The sequence below is a fragment of the Acanthopagrus latus genome, chromosome 13 (assembly GCF_904848185.1).
Source record: "Acanthopagrus latus isolate v.2019 chromosome 13, fAcaLat1.1, whole genome shotgun sequence".
NCBI lineage: Eukaryota > Metazoa > Chordata > Actinopteri > Spariformes > Sparidae > Acanthopagrus > Acanthopagrus latus.
Genome location: NC_051051.1, coordinates 7,380,163 through 7,408,121, shown reverse-complemented (window position 1 = coordinate 7,408,121; position 27,959 = coordinate 7,380,163). Strand labels below are relative to the sequence as shown.

Genomic DNA, 27,959 nt, shown 5'->3' with positions numbered 1-27,959 from the left:
CCTGAAAATATAACCACACCTCTCCTCTTCCTCTTTAACATTCTTTGGCTCCATCTCTGTTGCTTGTGTTCTTCTGGCTGAGCCCGCTTCCTTGTTTGCCTGGCGCTGCTAAGTCATGTGACGGTACAACATCCAATCACAAGAGGGGGGAGACGGAGTGAAGTGTGCCTGCTGCTCCGCTATATGAGGAGCAGCACTTGAAAGCAGCAGACACAGACAGCCAGGTCGCTACTTTAATAAAACCACTGCAGTGCATACAGGAGAGAAATAGAAACTAAAGTATCGATCTCATTACACTGGTATCGATCAATATCAATACCAACGCTTGTATCGATTTTATCGATATTTGGATCGATCCGTCCACCCCTTGGAACTTCTCTGCTGAAGAAGAAAGTCAGACAGTTGTCACCCTGCCGCCACAAACATGAAGTTTAAATTACGACCTGCAACCAAAGAGGACTGCAAAGAGATATCGAGGATGATAATGGTGAGAGTATTCAGAGTCATGATTGTTTTAACTAAGCTAATTCTCTTAAAAATGGTGTTCAGTGCCCATGTAACACCGTTATATTGCAGTTAGTCAATGACAGATGACATTTTCACAGCTCACATTTTAAATCACCTTTTTCACAGGAGTTGGCAGTTTATGTAAAAATGCCTGACCAAGTGAAGATCACTCATGAAGGTAATTTTGCACTGCACTGAAAAGGTTGTTGGTACCACCAGGGCAGTCAATAAAAGTCGTACTGGATATGCATCCTTGTGTCCAAACTGCACAGTGTACAGTATGATATCTGTTATTATAGACAAATCAGTGTAAGATTTTGTAACCAGTTGTGTAAATTATAACAGGAAGTGCAGTAATCAGTAGCAGTAATGCCAGTTAGGCTTGAGTGGGTGAATGAGCTGCAAAGTGCTTTGGATGGAAAAGTTACATGATGTAGCCACTTACCATTTAGTTACCATTTACTGCTCTTCCCTTTAATCATCTGTCATGGAAGCTAAGTTTCTGTTTGAATTACTCAGATTAGAAAAACATATGTGACCTTATTTTTAATAAAGCTTTGAGTAATCAATTAATTTTAAGATTATTTTCTTAATCAAAAAACTGAAAAATACTCATCACTATTTCAGAGAATCCAAAATTTGTCTTTTGTCCAAACAACAGTCCAAAAGTATTTATCTTCATAAATGACAAAGAAAAGCAGTAAATAGTTGAATTAAAGAAGCTGGAGTAATGAATCATTGGTAATCGATCTATCTTGTGTTAGACCTGGAACGTGACGGTTTCTGTCAGAATCCCTTCTTTGAATGCCTCGTTGCAGAAGTACCTGAGGAGCATAAGTCGACAGAAGGTAAAGTGTTGATCCAGGCATTTCCCACTGTAGTCTTACTTGTCAGACAGCTTTGAACTTGTCAGCAGCGTATGCTGATGATTAAAAGTCTGTGCTTGTTTTTGATGGCTTGTTTGCCTTTGTTCTTACAGGGTTCACAGTCGTTGGATACGGCCTCTACTTTTACAATTACAGCACATGGGAAGGACGCACAGTATATCTGGAGGACCTGTATGTGATGCCAGAATTCAGAGGTAAGATATGTGTTGAACTGTTGTCAACAACGTCAGACAAGAAACTGATGTGTAAAATGTGTGTACATTTTTTAGTGACTTTGGAACCTAGTAAACTGTCTTAATGGTGCCTGTCTGTTAATGTTTTGTCCCCTGTTAAAAATATTTGTAACCTTGTCGTTCTTTTTTTATTGTTGTTTTTTTTTTTTTTAATTATTATTGATTTCCTTTACAGGAAATGGCATTGGCAAGGGTTTACTGAGCAAAATTGCTCAGGTAAGAGTGTTTTATTTTTGTATTTTTTCTGACAATGGTCATCTTTCTCAAGTTTGAATGCTACTGTAAGCACTTTGAAACTATGGTTAATATACTGTTCTGTTTGTTCAGGTGGGGAAAAAGAAACAGTGTGTGCGGCTGAATCTGTCTGTGTTGAACTGGAACACTCCCTCTCGAGACTTCTACACTGCTAAAGGAGCTCGGGACCTCACAGACAGCGAAGGCTGGCATTTTATACGTTTTGATGGACAAAACCTGGACAATTTAGCAAATGAAGCACCTGAAGATTAGAATTTTTTTCCAAGAAAGGTGTGACTGGTAACCCGCACTGCCCTGAATAATAAACATCCAGCATCCTTTCTAAAAAAGTTTGAAATTAACTGCACCTGATTCCTCACTACCATGTCTTTCTACTGTTTTAACAAAAGCTACTTGGATACTTGGACTCCATGTTAGTACTTTTAACCTTCCTTCATTTTGAGGGGGTGCTTAAATATGACTAAGCTTTATCACCTTTCAGTGCGTGTAAAGTGTAAATTCAGTTTCCTGAGTGTTTGCATCTCATATATCATTACTTGTGAATGTTTAGAAAAACAACAGATTGCCTTCATTAGAAAATTAGACACACTTTTAATCTTCTTAGGATCTGATGATGGTTATTTTTTTTCCAGCAGCATATCATTTTATTTGAGAGAATCCAGTCCCAGATGTGACACCATTTAATTCCAGTGCATAGCATATTCAACCAGCAAATGTGTACAAGATTTTGACTCACTTGAAACGTAGCCGTTTTACGTGAGTTCCATTTATGTGCAAGTAAACATGATATGATTTAACAACTGTCTGAAATTTGTGAATGGGAATCCAGGAAATTTTGTGGCTTAATGGGTCACACGTATAGTTCTGTGTCATGAATACAATTTTCTGCTTTGGTTAAAGGAGTTCAAGGAGAGGATGATTTTTTTTTTAGATTATTGATGGTAAATCATGTTCATCAGCTATAATTTCCACTGTGTTGAAAATAATAATCTGTCATTAAAATTCTTGTACAATCCGTCACTGAAAATGATATTTATTAGTGTATAAAACATACCAAAATCCACAGGAACACACCAGAAACAAATCACCCTGAAGAAAACCCTCTGACATAACATTTGAAATATACACAGATACTTCATGTTTATAGACTTATATGCGGAATAAAAGATTCAAATGCACAAAAGCTGCATTTCTTTCAACCAAGTTACTCGTGTGTTCTGGTTCAGAGATGAGAGTTGATGTAAGTTCTTTGATCCTCCCTTTTTGCTTCTAATCTCAGATGTGTCTCAACAGGTATTAGATATTCCTACAGAAGAGGATTTGTGCTTGCAGCACAGCCACAAAACATTTTGTGGAAGAGCTGTAAAAAAACAACAAAACAAAACATAAAATGTACACGTTTTTGAGTAATATTGAAGTAAAGTATTGAAGTAAACCCTTTATAGCTCCAAGACTACATGGACATTTGCGTCAACTCCAACTCCCACAGAGCTTTGTGGTAAGAAACCACAAATGTTCCTTGTTTTAAGCTGACCTACAAGCTGGCATACCAAAATTAAAAGTTTTTGTAGTAGTATTTGATGAAGGCCAGCAGTGTTTTTATGCCTGATATTGATTTCTAAAAACAAACAAAACAATATATTAAAGTTTCCACTATAGAAACAAATAAAATTGATAAAAACAAAACAATTTATAGTACATGAGGTGAACACAAAGTCATAATTCATGATAAATTAATAAAAAGAAATGAAACTTTCATCATAGCATCTTAAAAACCTCCCCGTTTTCATTGGTAAATCTTTTATTTTGAAGACGTAATTGCAACACCGGAAGTACTTCTCATTCATTCAGTGTATACATCGTGCGGCTGAACGTGGATCAGATTTGTAGGAACTTCTCTCTGAGGAAGCAGCAAGTCAGCAGGTTGTCACCCTGCAGCGTGTCTCTGCCTCAAACATGAAGTTTAAAATACGACCTGCAACCAAAGAAGACTGCAAAGAGATATCGAGGATGATAATGGTGAGAGTATTGAGAATCGTGGTTGTTTTAACTAAGCTAAATCTTTTAAAAATGGTGTTCAGTGCCCATGTCACACCGTTATATTGCCGTTAATCAATGACAGACGTATATATTCAAAGCTCACGTTTAAATCACCTTCTTCACAGGAATTGGCGGTTTTTGAAAAAATGCCTGACCAAGTGAAGATCACTCATGAAGGTAATTTTGCACTACATGTAAAGAATTCAGAGAAAGTTATGCCGCTATAAGAATGACACTAAAACATGGTAAATTCCTTATGAGTTCAGAAAGATATAATATAGGCCGACTTGCAGATTATGTGATAATGTGTACTCACCCTTTTTTCCAGGAGCTTTTAAGTGAAACGTTTGAAATTTTAAAGACATACATTACCCGCCACAACACCACACACACACACACACACACACACACACACACACACACACACACACTTATTATTCAGACAACAGACAAGCTGCAGAAAATGAAATAGCTGGATTTTCACAGCTGACATTTTGGAGCAGGAGCAGGTGCAATGTGTATGAATTTAGGATTAAAAACATATAAAACTTAATTAAAACAACAATATGTGGAGATAAGCAGTTTTGACCTTCTGACGTTTATGTGTTGCGTTGCTAGGCGTCGTTAGCATGCTAACCAGCTAGCTTGCGCCCGCCCCCAGGCCACAGCTCCTGTACCAGTGGTGAATTAAAAAATGTTTTTCCAATAATTCTGACAGCACATGAAGGCTCAGTCAATTCCTACTCTTTCTCAGTGCTTAGAATTCCCAGTCTGGACTGACCCCCCAGGAAGTGGGTCGGGGGTTTGAAGCCAGTTTTCGCCGTGGCTGAACCCTGTTACTACAGCATCACCGCTTGAAAAACAAACAAATAGGCTAACACTGTGAAAAAAGGGGCTGTGTAACAGAGGATAATTTTTCTCAGCATCACAACCTCCACTAAATGAGCTTATTAACTGTCATAATTTTAGCCATTTGGTCCAGTATCATTTGCAAAGTCTAGAAGAGCAGCACGATTAAATTACTTTATTCTCATTCAAGTTAGCCGGGCGCCTAACAGGAAGTTAGACGGTTCTCTTGGCGGAAGTCTCTAGTTCACTTTCGGCTTCATGTGCCACTGAGCAGCTTATCATAGGAATGAACGGGGCACCGCTTTGAGGGCTGTGTCCTCTAGTTATAGGTCTATGGTATGGACTGCTAGCTGCACAGCTAACTAGCTAACAGTAGCCAAAGCTGGCAGCAGTTAGAGGAAACTCTGGTTTGTTCTGATTATGTATTCAACAGGTGGCCAGTGCGCACATACTGCACCTTTTAAACATTGCCAGTATCACCATGACAAACAAAACTGGTTGACCAATGCTGCTGTTTTCATGTCAATAAAAGTGGGACTGGATATGCATCTTTGTGTCTAAAGCGTACAGTATGAGATCTGTTATTATAGACATAACAGAGCCACTTACCATTTAGTGACCATTAACTGCTCGTTCCTTTTATCATTTGTCATGGAAGTTGAGTTTCTGTATGAATTACTCTTAATACAAACACTTATGACTTCATCTCTAATAAAGCTGTGACTAATCAATTAATTTGAAGATTATTCTCTTCATCAATCATTTTGTTGATAAAATGTCAAAAAAAATACTCATCACTTTTTCACAGAACCCAATATAAAGTTTTCATGTTGCATCTTTTGTCCAAACAACAGTCCAAAACTATTTAGCTGCATAAATGACAAAGAAAAGCAGTAAATAGTTGAAATAATGAAGCTGGAACTAGCAGAATTTTAGACATTTTTTCTTAAAATGAATTAAATGATCTGTTGATTATTGAAATAATTGGTAATTGATTGTCTTTCAGTTCTTTTGAATGTATCTTGTTGACTTTTTGATCAAGAGTAACAAGCTAGTCCCTGATTTGTTTGTAGCTTGATTTCTGCTAGCACACTAAGAGCATGTGGATGACATGTTAGAAATCTGTTTAAATAATCTGTCTTGTTTTAGACCTGGAGCGTGATGGTTTCTGCCAGAATCCCTTCTTTGAATGCCTCGTTGCAGAAGTACCCGAGGAGCATAAGTCGACAGAAGGTAAATCAACAGCATCAGATATTCATCCATTCTTTTCATAGCTAAAACTAAAGGTACTTACTGTTCATGAATAGTGTCATCTCAATTATCAGTTAATATTCAGATTTCTGTTAAAATTCTCATCTTTTGGCCTCAAATGCAGATACTGTCATATTAATACTCCATGGACATTTGTGACAATTTACTAATGAAACGCTGTTAGGCCCTGTTTTTGATGTCTTGTTTTCCTTTGTTCTTACAGGATTCACAGTCGTTGGATACGGCCTCTACTTTTACAATTACAGCACATGGGAAGGACGCACAGTTTATCTGGAGGACCTGTACGTGATGCCAGAATTCAGAGGTAAGATATGTGTTGAACTGTTTTTTAGTGACTTAGGACCCTAGGAAACGGTCTTGATGTTGCCTCTCTGTCAATGTTTTGTCCCCTGTTTGTAACCTTGTGTTTTTGTTATTTTATTGATTTCCTTTACAGGAAATGGCATTGGCAAGGGTTTACTGAGCAAAGTTGCTCAGGTGAGAGAGTTTTATTTTTTGTATTTTTCTGACAATGGTCATCTTTTTAAAGTTTGAACTTTGAAACTATTGTTAATTTTTGTGTGAGATCAGCTATCCCTCATGGTGAAATGGTCAAAGTGCATAAATAACCAGAGGACTGTTCTGTTTGTTCAGGTGGGGAAAAAGAAAAGGTGTGTGCGGCTGAATCTGTCTGTGTTGGACTGGAACGCTCCCGCTCGAGACTTCTACATTGCTAAAGGAGCTCGGGACCTCACAGACAGCGAAGGCTGGCATTTTATACGTTTTGACGGACAAAACCTGGACAATTTAGCAAATGAAGCACCTGAAGATTAGAATTTTTTTCCAAGAAAGGTGTGACTGGTAACCCACACTGCCCTGAATAATAAGCGTCCAAAACATTCTAAAACAACATAATTACCACCAAAATACATAAGAAAGGAAAATAGATAAGATTAGAAAAATGGTTTCCAATGTCTCAAACAGTGTATGCATTGAACTTTCTTTTCACTGGCTTGATTTCTGCCAAAAACATTCACACTTTCTAAGAAAGTTTGAAATTAACCGCGCCTGGTTCCTCACTACCTTGTCTTTCTACTGTTTCAACAAAAACATTTAGTGATTTAAAGCCTTTTAAATCTACCAGGAGCTACTTGGATTTCATGTAAGTAGTTTTAACCTTCCTTCAGTTTGAAGGGGTGGTTGAATGTCACTAATTACCTTTCAGAGCAAAGGGTGTAAATTCATGTTCTGATGATGGTTATTTTTTCCCAGGAGCGCGATATAATTTTATTTGAGAGAATCCAGTCCCAGATGTGACACCATTTAATTCCACTAGATGGCATATTTAACCAGCAAATGTGTCCACGATTTTGACTCATGAGAAATGTAGCTGTCCCATGTGAGTTCTGTTTATGTGCAAATATACATAAACAACTGTCTGAAATTTGTGAATGGACATTCAGGAAATGTTGTGGCTTAATGGGTCACACATACAGCTCTGTGTGATGAATACAATGTTCTGCTTGGTTAAAGGAGTTTAAGGAGAGGATGATTTTTTTTTTTTTTTAGATTGTTATGATAACTCATGTTGTTGAGTGTTGAAAATAATAGTCCGTCATTAAAATTCTTGTTCAGTCTGTCACTGAAAATGATATTTATTAGTGTATAAAACATAACAAAATCCACAGGAATACACCAGAAACAAATCACCCTGAAGAAAACTGACACAACATTCAAAATATACACAGATACTTCATGCTTATAGACTTCCATCCATCCATCCATTATATGCCAAAAAGATTAAAATGAACAAAACCTACAAAAGCTATATTTATTTCAACCCTGTTACTCGTGTGTTCTGGTTCAGAGATGAGAGTCGATGTAAATTCTTTGATCCTCCCTTTTTGCTTCTAATCTCAGATGTGTCTCGACAGATATTAGATATTCCTACAGAAGAGGATTTGTGTTTGCAGCACAGCCACAAAACATTTTGTGCATCTCTCATCTTTCTCAGCCAGAAAACCTGAGGCAGGTTTGAGGATACGCGGGTATAACAAATGATTCCAGCACTTGATAACACAAACTCACAAACTTCATAAACTTGAGCACAATTGTATAACAGTTAAAGTGATCTGAAGGTTGAATATATATTTGATCATCATGTCCTACAATAATAAACATTGTTCGTCTATCTGATGAACTGACTCCAGTCCTGCTCTCTCTTCCTCCTCGACAATCACCTCTCAGACATACGCATTTCTTCCGTAGTTGCTTGGGACAGTCTGAGACGATTCCACCGTAGACAGCACGTGTCCTCTGGAGGTCGGCTGGTACGGATACGGTCTAAAACACAAAATACACATTTCAGTCGAGAGAACATGCACCTCTTCCTCCACCACCTTATCCAGTGAATCAATACCAGGTTTTTCAGCTACACATACTCACATCTTTTCATTGGGTGTTTTGACTTTGCAGGCACACAACAGGCACGAACCTCCACAGATGGCGAGTGTGGCTGAAGCCCAACCGATGTACAAGCCCTCTCCAATCTCATACCTGTGACACAATGACATTTAACATACCTTTTTTGGTAACGCTTTCAATGAAGGCCATGTCTATAATCCATTTTAACACACTATGAACATACGTGCAGTGCATTACAATGCACTTATAGTGCCTCATAATCAGTTATAGAACTCATAAATATCCATAAAATTTCACAACAACTATCACAAATGAGTAGTAATGGCAGTACCAATGTCTACAATGTATTATCATTTATAATGCATGTCTATAGTTAGAAGCACTCATTAATATTCATAATGTTCTCCAACAACAATCATTACTCATGACGCAAATGTCTATAATGCATTATGAACATTTTTAGTGCGTTATAGTGTGCCTATAGTCATAAGCTCTGATAGATGTACATTTTTAACAACCATAACACATTTACAATGAACGATAAGGTCAAGTGTCCATTCTTCATAATTTCTGGTCACTAATTATTTTTGCAAGGATCATAGCATATTAACATTCTTATAGTTGTTGTACATAATTGTAATTTTATAACACATATATGTTATAGTTATTATTATAATGTAATTATAATTAAATGTTTCAGCTGTTGCACTGCTGTATTTCTGATGCAGACTCCACCAACTTACTTTGTCCCGGGATAAAACTGGTCAAAGAACTGCTGCGTGATGTTGGCTGCATACCAAGACACAGCAATCATGGTGCAAATCCCTACAAAACATTATTCACTTTAGACAAGTGGCATGGTTTTCAATGCAAACAACACAGTTACACACTGAGAAAAAATGAGCGAGGTCTTTTTGGAGTTTTAACAAGAGTTTACAGAACCTAAACGTGCTAAAAACATGTCATGCAATATAATAAGGTAATTTATGGGACCAGTTGTGTGATGCAAAGGTATCTGCTAATAACTGCATGAATTGCAAGGAGTAACTAATCCTCTTAAAGTCATATCTTAAAATCAAATTAAATGAAGTATGGATATTTTAACATTTTAAATTAAACTGAAATGAATATCGAGACTATTCTCCTCCCTTCCTTTCCAGTTTTTGTGTATTGTACATAGTGATTCTCACAATCCAAATAATGTTGGTAAAAGTAGACTTTTGTGCAGGTCTGTTAGATTAAGGATAACCCTTTGAACTAGTAAGGCATTTTCTGATAGCTTGTCTTCTGCACACAGAGATTGGAGCACCAGACACGATTTAACTTTCTGTCTGTATTAGGATGAGGTGAGATTCTTTATCTTAAATCAACTTTCCACGAGTCTCGTGTGTTAAAAGAAGTGTAGAGACTATATTTCTAATGTTTTTCCTCCTGGACCAGACATTTTTAGGCTTTTTAATGGGACAGTTCACCCCCAAATCAAAAATACGTCTTTTTCCTCCTACCTGTAGCACTATTCATCTATCTAGATTGTTTTGGTGTGGGTTGACAAATTTTGGAACTATTGGCTGGCAAAACTTGCTTTCTGTCAAATATAATGGAAGTAGGTGGATCTCGGCTGTTGGCGCAGTGTGGTCGTGGTGCTCAAAATGGCAACAAAACACCTAAAAAAAATTTTTTTAAAAACTCACCAGCAATGTCTCTTTACACAAATCAGGACCCAGTTACTTGAGATAATCCACAGATATTGCTGTGAGCAATTTTATGCAGGAACTATTTTCTTCTTACTGACACATATCAATGAGTAGTAAGCTTGTTGGCGTCCTGTCTGTCCTCCCTGGGATTTACACCTTGTTGACAGTGCAGGACATAAACATTAATGGTGTCTTCCTCAGCTGAACTGTAACGTTACCAAGTGTAGTTAGCTAGTCTCTTATCTATGAGTAAATTCATGCTTACTTCAGCGCAGTGATATAGTTGTTGGATCTCATCCAGTCTAGATGGATAAATAGCAATAAGGGTAAGAGGAAAAATATGTAATTTTGTCCCTTGTAAAGAATTATAAACTCTGTGAAATTGATGTGATTTCTGACCACACATGCTCCCATTCTCGTTTTGTTACACGGCCATTATATCCATCCTGAAGTCTTTACCCTGCAGTAGAAAGAACACTCCTCCGATTGCAGCGATTCTTCCCTTCAAGATGTAGTTTTCTCCTCCTATTTTTGAGCACTTCATTCCAACAAGAGTAGCCACGAGCCCGAACGTCCCAAACACAATGGCAGCGATCATGAGTGCCCGGGAGGCCTGAATGTACCCTGTGTGCAAACAAGAAAAGATATAGTTATTTATAACAACATGTGTTTGCAGATATGTGACTCAAGCACCCATTTGGTCCATGTCTCAAGCAAGTCCAAAGTCCTTTTTTTTTGAGCAAGTTAAGTCATAGGATGTGTCGAGAACGGTCCTTATTGACATTTCTTCTGGATCAAAAATATTCCCTCCCCCATCACTTTTAGGGTGAATGATGGAATAAATGGCAGCCAGACTGAAAGAACATTAAACCTTAAACATATAGTGAACACAGACAAGTCATCCGAGTCTCAAGTCTTTAACTTCCAAGTTAACTAATTTAGTTTTTAACTCAATGTCAAGTCGAGTTGCAAGTCATCAGTGTCAACAGTGTCTCAAGTCGACTTAGGCCCAAGTCATAATTACACAATTCTGTCTCTTCCATACGCACTTTATCAATGTCTGCAACATAAGCATAAAAACACATCAACTGCATAGTTTCATCAGAAAGAAACCACCATGTGTTTCTTATCTGTGACCCCTCTAGAGGCTGACTGACAGTAACCCTTATTCTGTGAAAACAGGCTCTTTTGAGATTTTTAGAGGGCATAGCCTAGTACAACCACAACTTCAACCACAACACTAAACCAAAAATGCTTTATTTAACAGATCCATATTTTTCCAGCAGACAGAGCTGACATAATTCTGTGTAGTTCTGCAGTTTCAGTGAGAGAATTCACAGTTAGCCTCATTAGCCATGAGAACACAGGTTCTTTTCTTGACTGATAAACCAACCATTTCCATCCTCAATCTAAAAAAAGAAAAACAAGAATTAAACTGTATAGACACAGTATATGTGTGTGTGAACTGGTAAAACATGAAGGCCTACAAACACACGGCTCTAATAAATACAGTCCATATTCAATGTGGGCAAAACAAACACATATTGAATACCAGTCATAAAACTAGAAACATAATTGTGTGATAGTTTCCTCACGTGAATGAGCTGCCATAAATGGCCTCTCCTAATGAAGGAGGTGTGACCAATAATCAGAAACAATAAAAACAAGCGTCATGGGCTGAAAGGCAGTACATGAATTACTAATTACCCAATACATGTAGTAAAATTTTATATCGTAAGAGATATTCAATTCGTAGAAATATAAGAACATGCACATAAATAAATAAATAAATAAATAAATAAATAAATAAATAAATAAATAAATAAATAAATAAATAAATAAAAACCTGCAAAACATGATATCGAATACATGAGACTTGTCTAGTGTAACATTTTGTTAAGGGTCCATGTTTACATTAATATGTTTAAATTCATACCTGAAGAGATAGTTTGGGCCAAAATAGTTGAAATTGCTTTTTTATTAGTACCTGTTTCTCTAGGTTCACTGTGGTTGTCCTTGCTTATCTCTTACCTCTTATTGTATCTTATATTACCCCTCTTTACTACATATTGCAGCCACTTCAGTAGAACGGTACTGATAGCCTTTTTAAAGTACACTAAGATACTGTCTAGATCAAGGTAGAAGATGGCAAATGAGGACACGCATTTATCCACTGCTGCCTTTGGTCCACTGTTGATGGTTCAGCTGACTTCAGTGTGAATCATATGGAGTTGAAAAACAATGATTTGTTTCTGTAAGACATCTGTAATAAGAGCAAAATGTTTTTAATACTAAGTTGCTTGAAGAGAAATGTCTTTCTTTGTCTACTTGACAATCTTCATAATCTGATCCCTCAAGTGGGTGGATTATTATTCAAGCCATATAAGTAGTAATCAAAACTAATAAAACAATTGCTGTGTTGGCCACGTACCATTAAGTGCAAGCAAAGATGGAAAATCCCTGCAGTTGTGAACTCCCGTAGAGTCAGTTGCACAGGACATCCATAGGTTTTCATAGATGGTTGATGTGGTGATAACGTTCCCGTCCACTGAAGAAACCTTCCAGTATCGATTAGGTAGGGCGACCCCAACCATCAGCCAGGCCAGAAACCCCAGGAAGAAGGCAAAAGCTTCCACTATGGCATTCATATTTCCTTGTTTCTTCTGTCTGACCCGTGTGGAGTTATCCAAAGTGAGATATACTCAAATTCAATTCAAACGTTGACTCTCCAACTTATCTCCTCACAAACGTGTAGATTTGTTGTCCCCAATGTTTCAGTGTGCCCGACCCTTTCCCACCAACGCCCATGCTGAGATGCTAAAGAAAACTGCTAATCAATGATTAATTCCAGTACCCCATTTATGATTTCCCCTATTCTTCTCAACTCTATTGAACCTTTTCAAAGACTCCAAATGTTTACCCAACTCAAGTGACAACAGAGAGGTGAAGTCCAACCTTGCAACCTGCTCACTAACGTCTATAGACTTCAAGCTATTTGTCACCTTTTGACGTTAGCTTTGAACACTGTGTCAATAATATGAAACCGTTATTGATGGGATTCAGCTGAGGCTCCTCACTTCACCCCGTGTCTAAGGGATGATAAGAAAGGGGTGAGGAGTCCATCACCTCATACCGGCCCACAAATGGACAGATAAAACGTCCCACAGATAGAGTTTGTTTACCCAACAAACGTTCCCAGAAGACTCGTCTTCATTAGTTTAACAAATAGTTCACTACCAGGCCTTTGTCGCCATGGTGATGAAGTACCACTGTGGATTTTCGGCCACACACACAAAAAACATGTTCATCTTTATTTCCAATGGTTGGATCTTGAGCTGAACAATATATCCTATCAATATTAACATCCCAGTGTGCACATGTACAATATTCACATTGCAGGATGTGGAGTGTCAAGTTAGGTCCAATTTGTAAGAATTACCAACTCATCAAATACTTTGAGACGGCCACCGTTCAGACCTACAATCCCTGTGCCTCGGTCTTTGATGAGTGGGGAATGAGACTCAAAAAGCAACTTTTTTAGAAGTTAGGCTGTTGAATGAACTCAAACATGTAACGCTACAAGCTTTTATCCACTTGATACAAAATTAAATTCACACATTTCTCATGAGCCTCGATTAATCTGTAAGAGATGTCTTCATTTGGTGGGAGTTTGTTGTTTGTGAGCGACATGAAGGCTCTACATACACAGCGAACCACAATCATTTTTGATCAATTTATCAAGGACAGCAGGGTTTTCTTTGGTTGTTTGATAAAATGCTTTTCTCTACAAAATCACTCCAATCATTCTAGAATGATTAATTATCTCCTAATAGATCTACATATTACCTGAAGGAAATTTCTCTATTTTTTTCACCGCAGTATCACAATATCGCAATAACACAATATCCAATATTGTGTAATTCTAGTTTTAGCCCTAACAACATAAAGTTTGTGGGCATTTCTTGAGGGAGTTTAGTAGTTTCCCTACTGGATAACACAGTCTCAACAGGAATGTATTACCATTTCACAAGAACTAAGATCAGCTTGTCTTTCCTGCTCATACAGCATGCAGTTACCACGCAGTTCTCAGAAAAGGTCCAACAAGCATTGCATTCAACACCCAACAATGTGATGACAATCCTATAGTCATATAATAATGTTTGCAAGGTTTATGATGGTGTTTCCTTTTACTGAGTCTGTGCACACCCATAATACATAATGTAAAGTACAGCCTGTGTCTTTCAAATGCCCATGAAATGTATTTGAACTTAGACAACCCCAACAAACCATTACAAGCCAACTTTACCGATCTGTTTTATTGAATTGCACAGCTGCTGCTTTTTGTCAAACCACTGTAGATTGCAGTAGGCATTGCTTTACATATGCATACGTACACTATATTCTTTTTCTTTATGTTAAGGATGTATGTATAGTGCATGATCGTTTAGACTCCTAAGACGAAAAAGTGCGCACCTCAATCTGTCTTTGAATGTAAAGCTCTTCATATTTCTCAGTCTGACTTAGATAATGAAATGCAAACTCAGCTATTATATACAGCTGAACCATCAGGAAAAAAATTAAAGCGTAAATGAAAATAATAATAGAAGCTCAAGCCAGTTGCTCTGAATTAACAGCAGCAGTCAGAATTCTTTTTCTGTTAACAGCAGATTGCTTGTCGAGGACATTGTGATGAATATATTTAAGATTATAAACAAGCTAACAGAAATGTAATGCTTTTAACTTACCTGGGAGAGCAAAAAGAGATGGAAAGTCACGACAGTTGTAGATCCCTGTTGAATCACTTGCACAAGACATCCAGAGGTTCTCATAGATTGTGGAGGTTGTAATTACGCTGCCATCTGTGGTGGATTCTTTCCAATACTGATCTTGGAGTGATACGAAAATCATTATCCAGCCAGCAAAACCTAGAAAAAGTGCTATGATCTCGAGGATCTCTTTCATCTTGAAAGTAATTTGCTATTAATAATTAGCAAAACTAACAGATATTACCTCTGTGGCGTGCTCTATTCACGACTTCTGTATCTGATATACATTTTGGGGGTGTGAGAAGTGACTCAGGATTTTTTTTCTCATGCACTCAAACCTAGACTAATTTGAACATTGATTTGTCGGCTGTAGCTACATTATAAGTCTGCTATTCCCGCCCAAAATTGATGACAGCCTGGCATGTTACCATAGAAATGTAAGTGTGCAATGAGCTTTTTTTTTTTCTCTCTCTCTCTCTCTGTCTCTCTTCTGATTGGCACTGGAGGAAGAGATAATCCAAGTGCTGAAGGTTTAAAAAGACGGGAGACTCTTGGCACGGATTACTTTGAAGCGTCTTTAGGAGACACTTAACATGATGGTTAACTTTTTTTGTGGTATTTTTTTCGTCATAATTGCAAACTGGATTGTAATAACACTGGCTGGTATAAGCCAATCAGTAAATGGTTTAATGATATGCTAAATAACATCTTATGAAGTGATGATTATAATGTACAGTAGGGTTTTACTCTGCATTTTTTTTTTTTTTTGGTTGCTCACATCATCTTGTCCTCCCGTCTGTATGCCCTTTTTTTGAAGAGCTGGTAGCTTGTCATTATATGTAGGTCTTTCCAAGTTTCCGTAAGCAAATACTAATGTAGAAATACTGAATAGAAGGCAGAGCAAACACTGGTGGTGGGTGATTTATTAAAGGGAAGAAAGTGTCTATTTTAGTACTGGTTAAGCATTAACGAGTGTGCAGTGAGACAAAAGTTAAAATCCCTGCTCTTTGTGGATCCATTTTTTATAGCGGCGCGTATACATTTAACACTGATGTCTGTTTCTTTGGAAATGTTGTGTTGACTTAGTACAGTGCTGTCACCTAAAAGAAGACCAGGCTGTTAAAGCACACCCTTGTGATGAATTGTTTTTTCTCTATAGATTAACATATGGAAGTGTGCAGAAATGCAAGATTTAGAAGTTCTGACGTATATACAGCGCAATTCTGTCCTCTGTTCTATACATGTTCTGCGTAAAGCCGTCAAGTTGGCCATGCAGATGACTTTTAAATGTAAACAGAGATGTTTACTCTTTGTTTATGCCAAACTTCAAACTCACCACTTACATGCCTGTATCTTATCAAATGTGAATTCTCTATTCACAACCAGTAATCAGAAGCACGGTTCAAAGTACCATCATATACTTACAGTATTGAGTAGACATTCAGGCTTTAACTCATAATCTTTTGTCTGTTAATGATTTATTCCATTGCCCTTCAGTCAGCTAAAGTATTTTATTTAGCTGTGTCCGCTTTGACCTCCCTGCTTAAAGGGATAGTTCACCTAATACAAGCCTGAAGTGGTTTTCAGGCTCTGAGACTGGCTTGAACCTAAAGTCTGCACTACTTAAGTAAGAGTAGCAAGTAAGAGTCTTGTATTTTTATTTTTACACAATTAAAAGTACTTACTATGCAGAATGGCATGTTTCAGGAAAAAATATATTACCGTATTATAATTACTGATGAATGAATGTGTTGATCGCTAGAATGTTGAAGTTGGTAAAGTTGGTTCAACTACTTTCTGCAGTTTATCTGCTGGATAGGTCTTTGAATTTCCCCCCTGGGATAAATACAGTTTTATCTTAATCTATAACAGCACATCATGATGTATTTGTTGGTTGCATTATGTATTATTATTTTAAAATCTGCAAAATGAATAGAAATGAATACAGCTGTCAACTAGTTTTAGTTAGCAGTATTTATAAGTATAACGTATTGGAAAATTGAATTACTTAGATAAGTGCAGTAGATACTGTTTACCTTACTGAGAGAAAACAAATGTTTTTATTGTGATTGTGGCAATTTTCAGTCCTTCAGTTTGAACTGCAAGCAATGAGTGACTTCATGTTTTAGCAACCTATAGGATCCTGCTTTAAGAATTATTTCAATTTGTTGTAACATTTTAAACTTTTAAAATCTTTATCCACTGTGTGTTTCCTGAGAGTGAATATTTCCTTCCTCTAAAATCTTCAGATTTATAAAAAAGTCAAACGTGTAAGAGGCGACATGGTGATGTGTCTGACCATGATGCTGCACAGCATCAGCAACAATGACTGCAGTCAGCTACAAATGATATTGATCAGTAAATGAAACCATCTCTTTGTAATCCATCAAAATTACTTTTATCATTTAAAATATTACGAAATTTGAACAAACCTTTCCACTGAGCTAAATGTAGATGATGATTCATGTGTGGGTTCAGTAATGTGCTCTCAGCAAAAGCTGTTTAAATAATGTAATGTTTGTTTAACTCGGAACAGTCAGGATTTGTGTACTCTGTGTAACGGAGTTTCGGTGAAGTCACTCCTTGAATATGGCCTTATAAATCAATATGATCGATAGCAAAGATTACAGCTCAGAGTGTCTTTGTCTCACTCAAACACACACTCGGAGAAGCTTGAACAATCCCTGATTTGCATGATAGACCATTACTGGAATGGCAAGGCTCTATAAATGGTGATATCTGTTGGTTGGTCCACCACTTCAGTTCAAATTCAAATATGTGAACAACTATTGGATGGGTTATCGTGAAATCTTGAACAGCCATTCGTGGTGTCCAGATGATGAATCCGAGTGATTTTAATAACCCCCTAACTTTTCCTTCAGAGCCACTATGAGGTTTACATTTACTTTTTATGCATCTTTAAGAACAAATATCTACAAAACTAATGACAATCGCATCAGTCTCAGTGGAAGTTAGTGTTTAGTGCTAATTAGCAAGTGTTTGCATGCTAAACATATATAATGACAATGGTAAATATTATATGGTGATACTTTTTATCAAGATCCTTGTAAGTACTAGTTTATATGAAATAAGGCCGTTATAAGACCTTATATGACATGATAACTTAGAACATACCTGCTTGTCACTTTTGTTGAAATGATGAGAAGTTAAAGGGCTGTTCTTCAGATTCATATCTTTATCTACCAGTGGGATATAGGCTACAGTATAAGTGATGCAGTAATGTAATTAAATCTAATCCCACATTAACTTTTACTGCTGAATTGCTCTTAATTTAAGGTTAAGATGAAAGTTAGATGAGCTGTGGTTTAATCATTTACCCTACTGTAACCTCAAACACCTCAAGGCAATTTAAACAAACAGATGACGGTTTTAGTTATTGTTTGTATCACTATAGAAATCAGTTGTGTTACCAACAAGCGTCACAGATTAAACCACACAATCATTTACATATGCTACAAAATGGGCTTGATGTATACGTTTTATGTACTGTGTGCAAAAGACATCGCTGTTGTTTTCTCATTGTGCTCAACATTTTCAAATTCCCAGAACACAAAGATTTTGAAGGTATTAAGAGAAGCCTGACAAAATTAGGGGTCATACTAACATGCAAATGAAGATATTTTATGTGCATTTTGTGTGATCTGGCCCTGCAGAGTGCAACACCACTGTCAAATATAAAACACAAATTCCAGGTCTTTAACCGTAACGTAATGAAGGTGCTAACTGCAAACAGAATTCATACGTCGTAACAATGTAAAACTTGTATCTTGAAGTCAACATGCATCTGATGAGACGCTGTCCTATCAAAGTGATTTTGAAGCTGTTATGTTGAGGTCATAATGTGTTAAACTAAGCCTTAGTGGCAGCGCATGTCATCCATCATCGTGTAAAATTCTTGCTGCTTTGTTAAAGAGGTTTGATGAACTCGGAAGATACCCGATGATACACAATTGTTTTGTATGTTTTTATATAGTATAGATTTAGTACTATGTGTGTCTACGAGTAACTGCAAATTAAAAGTCCAAAAAAGTCCTGATACCTAATTGAAAATAGGTGATTGTAGTTTCAACATTTTGTGAGTCTTTTTTTTCTTTCCAAGATATATAATATAACTTGAAGGCGAGGCTCAATATCCCTTTCAAAAACTTTGCGGACGCTGAAGCCATGGAAAGGGGACTCAACACATTTTTGATCTTTTCAAGATTTTATTGATTGCTGTACTCTTCTATCTACAGTGTCTGCCAAAAATAATAACTTTGCCATTGGTTATATAATACATAAATAATTAGTGATAACATTCATTATATACACAACATACATTAACAAAAACAACAGCCGCTCCTGGTCAATGTCCAGTCAGAGGAAAATGAAATCGACAAAATGGGACTCAATGTGAAATCGGAAGATGTTGTGTCTGATGTACCTGTTTCCATCACAACATGTCGGATCAAGCTGTTGATGGACGGGTTTCTTAGCTGACATTGAACACAAATATTAACACGCAGTGAGATTACCGTAGCCAGTAGCAGTGCAGACATATTTACATTTTTGTTACATATTTCAACTTTTAACCCTGATGCTACTTTTATAGGAACACTATAAATGTTACAACATAAGTACATAATAGTATGGATTTAAATATGTAAATACATTTATAATATTCATTACAACGATAACAAGTTATTGTTCAAATTGCACATAATACAGATTAGGAGTAACTGGCACCAAATGAGCACACACCAAATCTATATGTTTAATTTCAATTCCTTGCTTGCCTTCTGCTCTGTTTCAAAGAAGCACACATCCTCCACCTTTGGTTTCCACAAAGTTCAGGTCCAGGTCGTTGGGTAGCTTGCCGTTCTCTCCCCAGATGTTCATCTCTCCAAACACGCCTGTCTCGATCATCTCCTCCTGCCAGGGGATCGGGACATTGCCAGAGGCAAAGTCATTGTAGAACTCAGTGTCCGTGTTGTCCAGAACCACGCCTTTGATCGTGCTGAATGCACCCACATCGTCGATGTCTTTGGCGTAGACCATCCGAGGATCGGGTACAAATGGTGGAGGGAGCATACCTTTGGATGGAACACAGAGGAGGTAAACAAATGTAAGTAGTGCATATTTCAAATCCCTGTTATTTTTACTTCTTTCTTCAACTAATGTGTTTTTGTAGCCGTTGCCCACCTGCTTCCAGACGGCCCCAGTTAATATCTTTGAAGAAGGGCTGATTCTTGAGCTCCTCGCATTCATTATTTTTAAACCCAAGGCGTTTGGCTGGGTCCTTCATCATCAGGCCTTCACAAAGATCCTGGCACTCCTTGCTGAACTTTGGTGTATATGCGACTGGATCGTTGATGATCCTGCGGGCTACCTCGTCATTCTCAACCTGACGAAAGAAAACATTTTGTATTTGGCAGCAGAGAAAAGTCAAAGTGAGGATATTTTTGTACATAAAAGTTTTTCACATTTTGTACCTTCTCTCCTCGTACTCTAAAGGGCCCTTTGGCAGCAACCATCTCAAAGAGGGTGACACCCAGAGTGAAATAATCCACCGTGTAGTCATACTCCTTCTTCTGGATCAGCTCCGGAGCCATGAAACCTGTAATGCATAGACAGCATGACTTACAGTAGACTGTAACATAGACCTGAATGTGAATCTGAATGTGAGTTTCTCTTCACTGGGCCAGTCTTTGTTTGACTTTACCTTAAAATATTGGATTTGTTCTCTTACCTGGAGTTCCGGCATATCCAGTAGTTTTGTCTTTTCCTGGTGGGAGTTCGACAGCCAGACCCAAATCTGACAGACGGACGTGTCCTGAGTGACGAGGTTTGGTTTAGAAACATGGCTTGAGTATTGATTGGATTGAGTATTTTAATACTTTCACAGTATGTCTACACAAGAATATGCAACTACAATGTAATTTATTACCGAAACCTACTATTAGCTGGCTTAGTTAGTTTTCTCATCTCTAATTATGTCACTCTATACTCTTTCAAATGTCTTACTTTATTTGTTGTTGTTTGTTAATTTTATATGAGTTTTTTTTTTTTTTTATTAGTTTCGGTACCAGTTTTACTTTTTTTTATTGTAAGATGAGGGTTATTTGTCAGGGGCAGGATTTAAGATGTGCTGAATTAGTTAATACAAACACAGCTCTTTGTGAAGGCAGTTGACTCATTCATGTTGACGCAGCAGTCTCGACAAACATTCGCACAAACGCCTCCTCATGCTTGTTGTGTTGACAAATTAGACCAAAGACTGGAACTGAAGACCCTTCGTGTGTATTTCGTGTATTGTGTAAGTGCACAATATCGTTTTTAGTCTAGTATTTTTTTGTATTTCAGTTAACCTAACTTAATGTTTTTCTCACCTAGTTTGTCATTTAGTTTCAGTTAACAATAATAACCTTGGTTGCACGGTGTGCGGTCTGATCAGATCCACTGAACTGAACCTGTGCCAGGGCATGTTTGCACCAAAGCATTAGTAAAGCTAATTACCTTGTTACCCCACTAATTTTGCTTTGGGCTGCCAGATCTAGACCAAGGTGACTGTGTTAGGACAGTGATCGCGGGTTTGAAGCAAACACTGGTGCAAACATACTGATGCATGAAAAGCTGCAGAAGGGAATCATTCACCTGCGTCATCCAGTAGTACGTTCTCTGGTTTCAGGTCTCTGTAGATGATCCGGTGCTGGTGCAGGTGCTCCAGCCCGCAGATGATCTGAGCTGTGTAGAAACATGCTCTCTTCTCATCGAAACCAGGATTCTTTTCATCCACATTATACATATGAAACCTGTGGAACAAAGGTGTAGCATGTTATATTACTTTCTGAAGTGAAATCAAGAAGAGATTAAAAGATTCTCTGACGTATAGCATGATACACCTGAGGGCCCAGTCTGTATATCAGCTGTGAGCTTTATCTACCTTAGGCTGATTAGTAGAGATTAGAGTACACTGTTCCCATGATGTTAAGTACAGAAACCAGTATGCAGCAGTGTGTTAAAAGTATAGTGCTTCTGTCCAGGTCAGTATTTGTATTGAGCACCTGAGATCTCCACCGTTCATGATGGTCATGACCAGGCAGAGGTCAGTCTTGGTCTGGAAGGCGTAGGCCAGCGTCACAATGAAACGACTGTGAACTTTTGCGAGGATGCGCTTCTCCACAATGGCTCCCTAAACACAAACCAAGCATCAGAGCGTGAGCAGGGAAGAAATGTACAGCATCAACAATTACACGCCTGCCGTCCAGCCACACACATGACAAAGCTCAGCAGGGCAAGCACAGGTGCAACTGATAGAAAATGGCTGCATTCAAGTTATGTGTCCACTGTTTTCGGGGTTTGGTATTTTGAATGGTGACTCTCCATACATTGAGGGCCGACCATGTGCCGTGATGAGGTCTAACCCTAGCAAGCATTTTCAGTAGATGCTGATCAGGCAGAAACTTTTGTTAGTATGAGAATCTGCAGACCTGCCTTGACACTTGCAAAGAGACTTTGTTGATCCTATTTAGTTACTCCTGTGGTTTTTTTTTGTTTTTTTTTTTAATTTTCCGGTCTTTATAACTCACTTTTGTTAGTGATGCCTTGTCATGGTTTTGTTTTAAAGAGGCACTATTTGGTTTTGGAGAAGGAATGAAGTCATAATACATAAAACACATTTTTTCCATAACTGAATAAACAAGTTGGTCTTAGAGGAAAGAAAAAGGTCCTCAGAACCCTGTTTGATGTTAAAAGATGAGATGAGTTCACTTTTGATAGATCATGAATAGCTGTGGGTTGGTCACATCAGTGCCTTACCTCATAGCCTTTGCGTTTCTTCAGCCTCTTCTTCTCCAGCTTCTTGTTGGCATACATTTTGCCCGTCGCCTTTGCCTGACAAGCAAACACTTCCCCGAAACCTCCCTTCCCCAAGACCCTGAAGTCCATGAACCACTCCTCATCGACGGGCTGGCTCTCCAGCCACTTGAACTGGATGAAACGCAGGAAGTACATGCTGTTCTTGAAGCCTGCTACGGTGTTCATCTCCAGGTGTTTGTGCAGCTGCTTCTCGCTCTCTTTAAACAGGTCGCCACGGACGTTCTTGTAGTCCTCCTTCACTCGAGTGACGGCCTTCTCCTCCAGAAAGCTGCAAAAATTCTTTGAAGCCGACTCATAGTATTTATTGACTATTTTTTGGGCCTTCTGAACTCTGTCTTTCTCTTGGCATGTGGTGTAGTCTTCTATGTCCTTCCACAGCTCGCCGGCATTTTTGTGGGTGGCGTCAGTCTCCAGGAACTGTTGGAACAGGCGCTTGCCGATGGGCTGTTTGATGCACATGCTGTCGAATGTTGTGTCTACCGTTGTCTTCATGTGCTCGCAGTCTCTGATGTGTGGGAGTTTCAGCCTGGCACGCATCTTCTTGTCCCGCATGTTGGCTGCTGCAGCCCCGTCCACACTGCCTCGGGCAGAGACATAGGCAGAGTTTGCCACCACCGTCTCCAGACCACCGATGTCCATGGCTGCACCTTAGTCTGGCACACACAGAACCAGGAATGAAGTTGATGGAAAAAAGTGCAAAAAAAAAAAGCATATCTTGCAATCTGAACATGTTTTCTTTTCCTCTTGATTTCTCAGTTGATTTAGCATTTTGATTTTGACTTTAACTGCATTCATATAACACCTACATCTGCAACAAGTAAAGAAAGACAGCACCCCAGGTGCTGCAATACAGGACCTTTAAAATCTTTTTTCTTTTTTTAATATTTTCAATAGCAGTTATTACTCTGTTTGCAAAAACAAGTTAAAATCCAATACGATTTTCATTTTCAAGTGTTAAAACATGGGTACACATTGCTGTATAATGACAGATGATGGGATTGTCTTTCTTGTGATAATTGAACATAACGTTATGTTGACAGTTTTATAATGTACATCATCAGTCAACGTGCATTCCAGGGGGTGTTTTGTATCATTTAAATATGATAATTTCACCTGAGTCTACCTCCTATACAAAGCCTATCTCGATGCACTTACAGCTATGGAGGATGATCTCATCAGTGGAATAACATTCGTTAAAGGTGGAGTAGGAGCAAAGTTGGGATATGCTGCCCCCTTCTGTTCAAAAGAAAAAAACTCACTGCAGCTTTGGGTTTTTATTCAGGATGCCACAGACAGAGCGAGAAATTAAGCTTGTGTGCACTGACACACTCGTGCAAGGGGAGGGATTTGGGGGAGCTGCAGCATCAGGAAGGACAGCATTACTTCACACTGAGCAGCCCGAAGTCCCTTCACTTCCTCCACCTGGTTCCTTTCCCTGTCCTTAGTTCTGTACATTCCCTTATTTTAAATGTTTCTAAAAGCTGAAATATATTGTTAAAGGATGAAATGTTTTACTCCTCGGCCAGATACTTGTCTGTTTAAACTGCCGATTGGCATCTCAGCACACATTTATTGCTGTATTATTAAACGTGGGTGCAAAAAGGGCAACTAACCCTGAGAGACTGAAGCAAAGAAAAAAAAACATGGCTCATGCATGCATTAGACTGAGCAGAAGATAACCTCTGCAGCTAAACATTATTAATCTGTGCTGCAATATCTCTTATACTTCTTCCTACTAATTGCAGTGCAACATGCAGAAAAATACATCTGCATGCAACAAAGTGAAACAGGAAATGTAAAGTGGAGCATCCGTTTGGCTGCATTAAGTCTTTGTTGGTGCATATCTCATGTGTATAAGCTCATCTGACTTGACCTGGAACATGTAGACCTGCAAGTGATACTGTTGGCTTTGCTTTCCTGACTCTACATAATCCAGTTAACACCGACTGTTGATACCCACAGATCAACATAGACATGATTTACCTACATTTTAACACTCATGGCAGAGATGTGTTACAGCTGGTCTATGTGGATTTCTTTGCAGCTCTTACTACATCAAAATAACTTATTATCACCAGAGTCTACAAAATTAAAGGGACATTTGTAAATGTTAAGATGATGTTAGGGTTTAATTTTTACTTTTAGATGATGAACTAGGATCTGGCATGAAAGAAATGACTTACCTCGCGTAGCCATATCAATAAGCAGCTGATTTCATTAAGAAAGACAGTATTTCACATCACGGTTGATACCATGTACAATTAATATTGATCATGCAGCATTCTCATCGTACCTTCTCGCTGTATCAGTGGGTCAAATGAAGTCTTGAAAGCAATAGATTAATTCCAACCGGGGCGCATCAAACATATATTTTCTTCTTGTCTTTGCTTCCTGTTCTTCTCCATCAGCCACAACAAACAGAAATGATCTCCATCCTTCAGGGTCTACAACAAACGAGCTTGCTTGTTCTCCAGGCGGCCGGGCCTTTTCCTCGCTTCCCACAGTGTGGTGTGTTGAAAAGGTTGGGGCATCAGGTGGAGGTTTTACCCTGCCCCTGAAATCCTACTTGGACGTTCATTAGCTTGCGCGGATTACACCCTAACGTTATTGGAGGGAGCAACTTGACAGATGCTATTAGTGTAACTCAGCAGCAGGAGTGATTACTGATGAGGAATCCTGCACTAGTTTAGAAGACATCCTTTTGATTGTTCATCACAGAACTTGTGTTTGGTTTCATGGAAAGCATAATTCATGTATAAATGGGCAAAGAAAATATGATCCTTGGCTTTGGATTAATACTAATCTTAGATGATCATTGTCCTATTTTCTGTGTCTAAACTACTATGTTTTATATTCCATTATAAGAGAATTGTGAGTAACATCACCACAAGTTTTCCCTTCATTTGGCCACACAATTTGTTAAGTTATGGCCCTGAAGCAGGCTGCAGATCCCGAAAGTGGATTGTCTCTTTTATGGGCCAAAGAGGACAACACTGCCCAAAGTCTTTAACCTCTGAACTACTTTCTGAGCTTAGCCGTGAAAGAGAAAATCCTCCGGATGCTCCACATCTTTACAAAAGTGTCCATTTGTGCGCAACCAGGCAAGAAAGAGACAGTAAGTAGGTACATTACAAAGTGAGAGGATTTGGCGGCTGGTTGAAACGGAGAAGGGGGATTTAGATAATGCAGCCAAAGACCGCAGAAACAACGCCTAGTAGTAGAGAAAGTATCTTGAGAGCGGGTTGTTAAAGATGAAATTACTGGTCATCTGATCGCAAAGAAACAGCCGCTTGCAGTCATGTCGCTGCTGGAAACAGGCAAGTTTATCATGAAGGAAAAGAGGCGGAGGGACTCTGTACTGTCACACTGGTGGTGGTGTGCATAGGCAGATAAAAACATAATGAGCCAGCTGGCTGATGGTCAGTGTTTTACAACTGCTCCAACAGTTTAGATTTGCATAAGACGAAATGCATGATGGTAACTATACCTTAAAATGTGCCAATAAGGTTTAAAAAGTTAAACTTTTTTAATCACACCTACCTGAGATGCCTCGACGATATCAAGGTCACACTCAAGTACAGACAAATAAATGTGTTCAGCATTATAGGAGCTTCAGGTTTTTGGCGTTAGGATGATACAGCATTTCAGCTTCTAGATCTGATCTACATCCATCACTGGTGGCTGAGTTTTAATTAACTTCACAGGATTAAACTTTTGCAACTGCTATTGTTAGCAACAGAAAGGTGGCTCGGATTTTTTTTGGGGGGTGGGGGTGGGGACAGACAGGCCTGCGGTGCTCTATTTAGTGCAAAGGAAGGCATGTTTTGTGGATAGACAGCGCGAAATAAATAGGTGGCTCAACAGTAGAAACGCTTGAACCAAAACATGAAATGTAGTCCTATTTAGGAGGGTTTAAGCCCAAAAGATCCTGAGCACAAATCCTATTTGAAGGGGGTAGAGGTGAAACAGATTTTACGTTCTAGTCTAATCCAGCTCAGTGACGATGAACAAAACCCACCCACCCAGACATGTTCAGCTCAGAAGTAGCGTCACTACACCTTTAATCACCTGGAAATACATTGTTGTCAGACACTGATCAACATTACATACATTTTTTCCACGATTACACTGCTACAACTCGATCGTTTATTGGCGAGAGACAGTGGCTGTTTGACGCTGCTTTCCAGGCCAGTGGATCAGCTTTTCCTGTTTAATTAATTCAGTGTAAAGTAGAAATCCCATTACATTTGCGCACACATCAGAGTTGTCAATATGTGTGTGATCCGTGAGCAGCTGGGCTTGTAAAGTGCTCTCCAGCTGATTAAACAGAGATGTGGTTATAAACAGCGCTGGAAGTCCATGTTCTCCCCCTTGACATTAATCTCTAATTGAGAGTGATGCTGCCGTCCTGGTGACCCAGTGTTGACTGTACCCAAATCCACCTCAGGTCACGGAGAAGGCGGAGCTTCATGTCAAGAACTGCACATTTATGTTCAAAATCTATAAACATGTGGGTGAAGTGAGAAGTATTAACCTCCAGAGAAGCACTGAGATCTCGATAATAAATAATGCAATCAGTTTCTCACCTAGAAAGTCTCCCTCCTCTCTGCTGTGAGCTGACCTTTGATCCACATCTTTGTAATCAAGGATAAATTAACTGGCTCGCTTAATTACTGCTTCCGTAGATGCAGCAGCACTGGCCAGGTCAGCCCGTTAAATCCAACCTGTGCGTCAAAAGTTATTTTTATTCAGACAGGAGTTAATTGGCTTGAGTTTGTTGGCTATGTGAAGGTGGATTGTCTTGGTTTGGATTTGGAGTGTGTGGTTACATTAACCACCCACTCATCCTAATGAAAATCTATTTAATGTCATTTGAACATCATTTACACATCAAGAACACTTCTGCAAATATTGTTTTTCATTAGACAAATCAAACCAGCTAGCTCTGACAATATGGTGAAAGATTTGTTTTTTTTCTTGCTTGTTTGTTTTTTTTTATATTGCAGAGTTGTGATAATGTGGCTTAACAGGAATTGAATCTGATGTTTAAACTTTTTTTGTACATTCCTCTGAGAACAAATACTGTTTTTCAATATAGCTGCATCAATTATTCAAAAAATTTTAATGGTGCTAAGATACAAAACAATAACCATGTATAAAATAACCTGTATAATT

At 38.4% G+C, this 27,959-nt stretch overlaps 4 protein-coding genes across 6 annotated transcripts; 2 read left to right on the top strand and 2 right to left on the bottom strand.

The window, feature by feature from the left end:
* Window positions 1-74: 74 nt before the first annotated feature.
* LOC119030824 (thialysine N-epsilon-acetyltransferase-like) lies at window positions 75-7,664 on the top strand. Its single transcript, XM_037118713.1, has 7 exons — window positions 75-487; window positions 634-685; window positions 1,272-1,355; window positions 1,487-1,588; window positions 1,803-1,843; window positions 1,955-2,136; window positions 6,860-7,664. Exons 1-6 carry the CDS (start codon window positions 425-427, stop codon window positions 2,132-2,134), a joined length of 522 nt encoding a protein of 173 aa, XP_036974608.1. The 5' UTR covers window positions 75-424; the 3' UTR covers window positions 2,135-2,136; window positions 6,860-7,664.
* LOC119030823 (thialysine N-epsilon-acetyltransferase-like) lies at window positions 3,730-7,659 on the top strand. Its single transcript, XM_037118712.1, has 6 exons — window positions 3,730-3,901; window positions 4,048-4,099; window positions 5,921-6,004; window positions 6,246-6,347; window positions 6,480-6,520; window positions 6,677-7,659. Exons 1-6 carry the CDS (start codon window positions 3,839-3,841, stop codon window positions 6,854-6,856), a joined length of 522 nt encoding a protein of 173 aa, XP_036974607.1. The 5' UTR covers window positions 3,730-3,838; the 3' UTR covers window positions 6,857-7,659.
* On the bottom strand, window positions 7,575-15,102 carry cldn15b (claudin 15b). Its single transcript, XM_037118711.1, has 5 exons — window positions 14,886-15,102; window positions 10,600-10,764; window positions 9,190-9,271; window positions 8,468-8,578; window positions 7,575-8,365 (listed from the first exon to the last, which is right to left on the bottom strand). The coding sequence occupies exons 1-5, from the start codon at window positions 15,100-15,102 to the stop codon at window positions 8,266-8,268; spliced, it is 675 nt and encodes a 224-aa protein (XP_036974606.1). The 3' UTR covers window positions 7,575-8,265.
* Window positions 15,103-19,119: 4,017 nt separating this feature from the next.
* Window positions 19,120-27,493, bottom strand: grk1b (G protein-coupled receptor kinase 1 b). 3 transcript variants are annotated; one of them, XM_037119571.1, is made up of 8 exons: window positions 27,371-27,493; window positions 22,725-23,437; window positions 21,971-22,098; window positions 21,561-21,718; window positions 20,656-20,739; window positions 20,399-20,523; window positions 20,109-20,310; window positions 19,716-19,999 (listed from the first exon to the last, which is right to left on the bottom strand). In XM_037119571.1, the coding sequence occupies exons 2-8, from the start codon at window positions 23,421-23,423 to the stop codon at window positions 19,716-19,718; spliced, it is 1,680 nt and encodes a 559-aa protein (XP_036975466.1). In that variant the 5' UTR covers window positions 23,424-23,437; window positions 27,371-27,493. The 3 variants fall into 3 exon arrangements, with proteins under 3 accessions (XP_036975469.1, XP_036975466.1, XP_036975467.1); XM_037119572.1 differs by lacking the exon at window positions 27,371-27,493 and adding an exon at window positions 23,898-23,932; XM_037119574.1 differs by lacking the exon at window positions 27,371-27,493 and having other exon boundaries at window positions 19,120-19,999; window positions 22,725-23,423.
* Between the last annotated feature and the right edge of the window lie 466 nt (window positions 27,494-27,959).